The sequence below is a fragment of the Dermacentor silvarum genome, chromosome 4 (assembly GCF_013339745.2).
Source record: "Dermacentor silvarum isolate Dsil-2018 chromosome 4, BIME_Dsil_1.4, whole genome shotgun sequence".
NCBI classification, from domain to species: Eukaryota; Metazoa; Arthropoda; class Arachnida; order Ixodida; family Ixodidae; genus Dermacentor; species Dermacentor silvarum.
The window spans coordinates 28121847-28128006 of NC_051157.2; the positions used below are offsets into that span (position 1 = coordinate 28121847).

The 6160-nt window shown below is 48.0% G+C and overlaps 1 protein-coding gene across 1 annotated transcript; it reads right to left on the reverse strand.

Moving 5' to 3' along the window:
- Positions 1-782: 782 nt before the first annotated feature.
- LOC119448428 (uncharacterized) lies at positions 783-4680 on the reverse strand. Its single transcript, XM_037711735.1, has 2 exons — positions 4672-4680; positions 783-1295 (listed from the first exon to the last, which is right to left on the reverse strand). Exons 1-2 carry the CDS (start codon positions 4678-4680, stop codon positions 783-785), a joined length of 522 nt encoding a protein of 173 aa, XP_037567663.1.
- Positions 4681-6160: the final 1480 nt, after the last annotated feature.

The window sequence follows — 6160 nt, forward strand, 5'->3', positions numbered from 1 at the left end:
CAGCTTCTTACAGCGCAGGGTTTGTACAACATTGCTATGGCTGCTGAACACCTACAAAGGAAAGAGCAATTGAAGCAGAGCCGATTATCACTGACAGGTTGGGAATATTAACGTATTCAGCAAAAGAATGCTTATGTGACACTGAGAAGGAAAGATGCCTGTAACGATCAGATCTAGCGAGGTACATAGCTGCAATGAGCTTATATTTAAGAAGGGATGTTAGCCATACCGTAGCGTTCTTTCGATAGAAATCACTTGTGCGGTGGAAGCTGTGAGGTGTCACAACCTCCGCAGACGCAATAAATACTAGACGCGCAATGACGTGCGGCATTATTCGTCGTTAAGACACCTCACTTGGCTGAATACCGGCAGCCTTTTCTGAGCCTTTCAGGATAGTTGCGAATCACCGAATACAAGAAATTAATGCCGGGGGGGACCATGGGCGGGAAAGTATATTTTTTCTTCTTTTTGCTTCTGTTTGTTTTGTTTTTCTTCGTGTTGTTCATTTTTTCGTGTTAGAACATGTTGCGCAAGAACTTATTTCTCGCTTTTCAGAGCCGCCACACAAAGCCAAACTCGTGAAGAAAGTGTGCAAAGCATTTGTTGCCGTACGCAGTATATGCTGCATTTGCAACGACCTCCGCACACCTATGCAAGGAATGTTGCAGTGGCACTTTTTATTCTTTTTTTTTCGTTCTTCTCGTTTTCATTTCGATTCGACTTAGGAACTTGACTTTAGCTTAGCAACATTGTTGATATATACTCCCATAAGTTAGTTGCACTCAGTAGAAAAGCGGCCCTGCCCCTATGCCATGATGGCCTCCTATTCCGTGCCCAATTCCATGCCCAATTCCATGCCCAATTCCGTATCCAAGGCCTGGAGCTAGGCCATGCGCGATGGGTCTTGCGAGAATCGGCGCCACGGCTTGTGTGGCTCCGTATCCGCCGTATCCACGATTGATGGCTCCCCCGTAGCCGGCCACGCCTCCGTGTCCGTAGCCTCCATATCCCTTGCCCTGCTGTGCTTGCGTCCCGTATCCTGCCGCGTGTCCGTAGTTGTTGATGCCCTGGGCGCCCTCGCCAAACGACGAGCGTCCGTGCTTGCCGTAGTTGCCCTGTCCGTAGCCCTTGAAGGCACCGTACTGCTGGTTGCCGTACTGGTTCACCTTGTCCTGTTTGCCGAAGCCTCCCTGGCCTGTGAAACCACCCAGGTTTCCGTAGCCCTGGTTGAAGGCGTCTCGGTTGCCGTTCTGGAAACTCTGGTCCACTGCGTACACCTTCTCCTTGGCGAAGATCTTCGGTACGCGGTGGGCAAAAAGAGGCAAATTTTAAGTTCCAAGGTTATCTTGCTACGTTGTAGGTACATTTTATTTTTATAAATATTTACTGTGCCCCCACGGGACATTGACATCATGAGAGACGCCGGCTACTGCTTGTTGCTTAGCCACGCGGTAGCAGCAAACAGTGCTTAGCAAATGTTGGCGGCCTCAAACACTCAAATACAAAAAAAAAGATTAAATAGAAGTCTGAACGATATGTTTTGACACATGAAACGGTAACCAAAACTTTTATAACTCGCTAAGTGGCTTACAAAACTCGACACGCGCTGGTATCGAGACAACGCGTGACAAATTGCTCTCTGTGCCGTATGCACTAGCAAAAAAATCACCGCCCCTTCCACTCCGTGAAGATGGTCGAACAGCGAAGCTGTGTTAGTTACACGGAGTGTTACACCATGCAAGTCGAACTTTGCTAGCAGTGTTTCTGCCAATGTTCGCGTCTCGGGCGCGCACTTCGGGATCGGCCTCCCGGCGCTGCCGTTTAAACTCGGCATCTCTGGCACGCAGCTCGAGCCACACCTCAAGTTAACGAAGGAGCAGCAGACAACATACAGGCAGGTCCAGACAGTCGTATCCCCACCCCCGAATACTAAACCGCATGTACCCGAACCAGTACGGGCAAGAGTGCCCAGTGTGTCACGAGCCAGGTACACTCCAACACATGATAGCAGAATGCAAGTTTAGCCAACAACACCCACCACTACTCACCAACCCTAACCCCAACATGATCCCCCTACCCATCCAACCCCTTAGAGAGCGATGGAAGATCTTACTGTCCAGCCCCGCCCTGGAAAACCAGCTTCGGCTCGTAACCAGGGACCAGGTGGCGAGAACAGCATACGGATTCCCGTGAAATGGGAACCACTTCCATCCAGCGCATGCGCTGAAAAGCTCACTAAATAAAGTTTTTCATTCATTCGGGGTCAGCCCTACGACGACGAGCCAGTGCACGAGCCAACTCTCGCTGACGCTCGCGGTAGGCAGCTTCTTCCTCAGGAATACGCACTCCTCGTGGTCTTCCCATAATTGAAGCTGGAATGGAATGTGCGGAACCACTAATCCAAAGCTCCGTATATACAACCAACGCTAACGCGAACTCCTCTCACACTCCACTCCTCCGTTGACCTACTTTTTTTCTACACCGCCATTGGTTGGCGCGTCTCATGCTCACCTCCTTAAAACGCAAGTATTGGACGACGCGACTTACATCAACCCCCCTCCCCGTTCTCCTTTTCATCTGCACCCTCTCACAGCATTCTCACAGGGGGAAAGGGGTCACTCCAACCCCTTTCTCCCTGTTGAGCTCTTCTTTACCTTTCCTCTCCCGCTAGGTCACGTGACCCCTTTTCAGCGAAATACGATAACGCTGGTACAGGGGCCGCATAAACAGATTCGCTGTAAAAGTGGCGGCCAATCATTTGGTGCATATTTTTAGGCAGTCCAACCGGCTCAATAGAAGGCAACACAAAATACGACACTGTACCACGGCGTGCACATCACCATTCATTTAAGCAGCCCATAGAAAGTTTAAAGGTGGATTTCTGTGAAGCCTATGATAGCCTGAACACTTGTAGTCCTGCACTTTTAGTCGAGTAATGTCTCCAGACGTTTTGTTAACAGCCGGTGCCGAAATCTGTGTACAACAAATGTGGCCTTAGGGACCGCCATTACAAGTTATTCAGGAGTAGCAGCTTTTTTTTTTTTTTTTTTGTGTGTGTGTGTGTGTTCCTTTTATCGCTGGACATGACTTTCACACAACGTGGCTTGCCGATGCGAGAAACGTGGGTGATAACAACTCCATCTGTAGCAGGCATCGGCCAATCAGCGTTGGAAATCTCACGTCAACGTCGTTAAGATAACATCAGTGGTTGCCTTGCCTTGCATGCCATCGAGGTCGGTGATCACATGTCAAGGGGGACCATTTTGGGCATATAGTTCGTGCCCTTCCATGCCAAGACCAGTCTAGTGCAAGAAATGCACGATGCTGGGACGTGTGAGCAGTGTGTGCACAAACGCGACACAAACGTGCTGCCGCTGTGCCGAGCCCCACTGCACTGGCAGCTGAAAGGCCAGCGCTCCGATATGCTCGAACTACTTCGAATACACGATGTCTTTTCCATGGAATGTCTGCGTATTTAGGAAGAAAGCACCATCATGAAGCTGATGGTGATGGAAGTGGTTACCAGCCTTCTATGGGGCGCCATGGCTCCTCGTTTGTCATAATTTCGAAGTGTATTGATACTCCAGTTGAATGCAAGAGGCCTGAGGTCTCGTATTTCATCCTTACGTCGGTGCGTTTTACAAATCGGTTTTCTACCTAACTTATACAGTTCCATTAGCCTATCCGGCTCTGAATACGTTAACTCTTCAACGTGCGCGGAACATGAAAGCTCGGTAATTTATATCCGTGCGGACCCGACGTGTATTCCCCAGTCGGTGCAGACTCATATCGAGAACCAGTATGTCAAACGTGCGAACTGCAGCAGTTCATGAAGTCGGAAGACTTCAACGACCAAGAATACTCTCAATGTGCACCTCCGGATACAGCGCCACTTCCAGTTTTTCACCCCTTATACCGCAGGGTAGCAAACCGTACGTGTGTCGAATTGATCGCCTTGCTTTTCATTTCTGACTTCTATCTCTTCTCGTGATTACTACATGTAACATATTTTTATTAGAAGAAATTACACTATCCTTAGTAGTACTAGAGGCTTCGTCTTGACGGCCGCTAAAATGCAGTGATGCAACTAATATCACAGGACAAAACGGACATCAATTGAAGATAATTGGCACTGAATTGCCATTTTATTATTTTCTCTAGTATACTAGTAAGTACTAAGTCCAAGGCTTCAATAGTATTAGCTGGCAATTTTTTCAGGTGACTATAGCGCCCGTTATGAAGCAAGCTGCAATAGGAATTTGTTACGGTACTAAATGATTACGTTACTACATGAATCTGTTCGACTCTGGCGCCCGTGACACTTATAGGTTGCATACGGGGGTTTATTGTCCAGTCACCTGCTGCTATACTCCATCTCACAAGCTAGCTGCAGCACTGTGGAAGCTACACGAATTCCTAGCCAATAGGAAGGCCGAATGCCCCTCGAGATGGGCTCATTCGCGCCGCGTCGTCTGCTCAGCGTCTACTTGCCATCCTGTTACATGCTCCATGGTCGGTGGATTGACGCAAAAAATATTTTGGCGCCGTAACCATAAGCTGCGTTTACATGCATGTGACAGCAGGGCTTCGCTATACCTGTACGCTTTCCCTCCAGTTACCTTGCAGCCTCCTTAGCAAATAGTACGGGAGAATGGCCTTACAAATGTTCACCTGCGCCATAGCGTCTGCTCGGCGTTTATTTGGCGTTTTCTCGCTGCAATCATCGCTTAGTATGCTAGAGCGGGGCAGTAAATTAATGATGCATTGAAAGATTAGCCTTTTATAGCGTTCCGCATTGTCAACGCATCACCAATGCTAATGCTATGGCGCCATATGGTAACTAGAAATCAAACCAGTTTCACGGCTCGGTGCCGTGTCTGTAGTCCTACTAGTAGCGTGAAAACAAGCAGCCGATCTCAGTAATCATTACAAGACATACCTAATGTTTTGATCTCAGCTCGAGATGAGGTTTAGCGATGACGAATTTCGCCCCTTGTTTCTTGCTGACTGGGCAGAGAGCCAGTAAAAAAAAAAAAACGCGAATTCGGATCGAAGCGGGTGGTCGGCGCTGTATGAGTGCTGCCATCTTTCTAGAAGTGATCGCGGTTAGGGTGGCTATCACGGTTATACCGGCGGTAACTGCCACACTAATTCTCGGTATACGACGTGCATGCGCAAAGGTCTTAACATGTCACGCATCGCTGTACCGTATCATGTAGCGAGCAAAAATGAAACTCTTTAGTGTAGTCAATAATCAGCCAGTTACGCCCGGAACTATATAATCCGCTGCGCAATGATATTGCCTGTGTACGCCTCGTACCTTTGGCAGTGCTGCAACCACTTTGTGAGATGGAATATAAGTTCATGCACTTACATGACGCCTGCGGCTAAAATGATGTACCACATCTGCTAACGTGGCCATGAGTGGCACTGGCTGAAGCTCCCAGGTCTAAACACGCATAAATACCCAAGAAAGATGACGAGTAGACAGCCGCCGCGGTAAGGTCAGTTGGTGGAGCATCGTACGGTAGGTTCGGTTCCCACCGGCGGCAACTTGTCTTTTCATCCTTTTGCCATTCTTTTTAATTTTCTTCTGATTGGTGCCACTATTTATTAACTACTGATGTGCGCACCGCCTGCGTAATTGCAAACTATGCAGGACTACTTTGCTTGCTGAGAGTCTAATTTAGGAACACTTTCTATGTGCCTAAAACTGTCCAAGTCAGCGAAGCACAATGTCTAGACTCTGTCGATACGCAAGATTAAAGATCGCGCCATGTATTGCGTTCATCTGAATCTTCTTTATGCTTTGAAAGAGCGCTCTAGCAAGTGAGTTAATCACCTCATTAACTATTCAGGGCTGTAAGTTATTATGTCTTTGTGCATACTCTTGCCGTGGCAGCTTAGCTTTCGCTATCTTAAACACGTCCTTGATTCAGGGATCTAAACGAAAACTCGATTACCTCTTCGTTCTCAGCTGCATCAAAGATACCGGCTACGCTACACGAAAGAAAGGAGAAATCAAAGCAACCGAAGACCAAAAGAATCCTCTCCCGTTACTCGGGCTCATGAGAAATAGTCTCGTTAGCGAGATCGATATATCGATCGCGCAGCACCTTAAGAAACCAAGACCTGTGGCTGTTTTGATTCAGATGCGAAA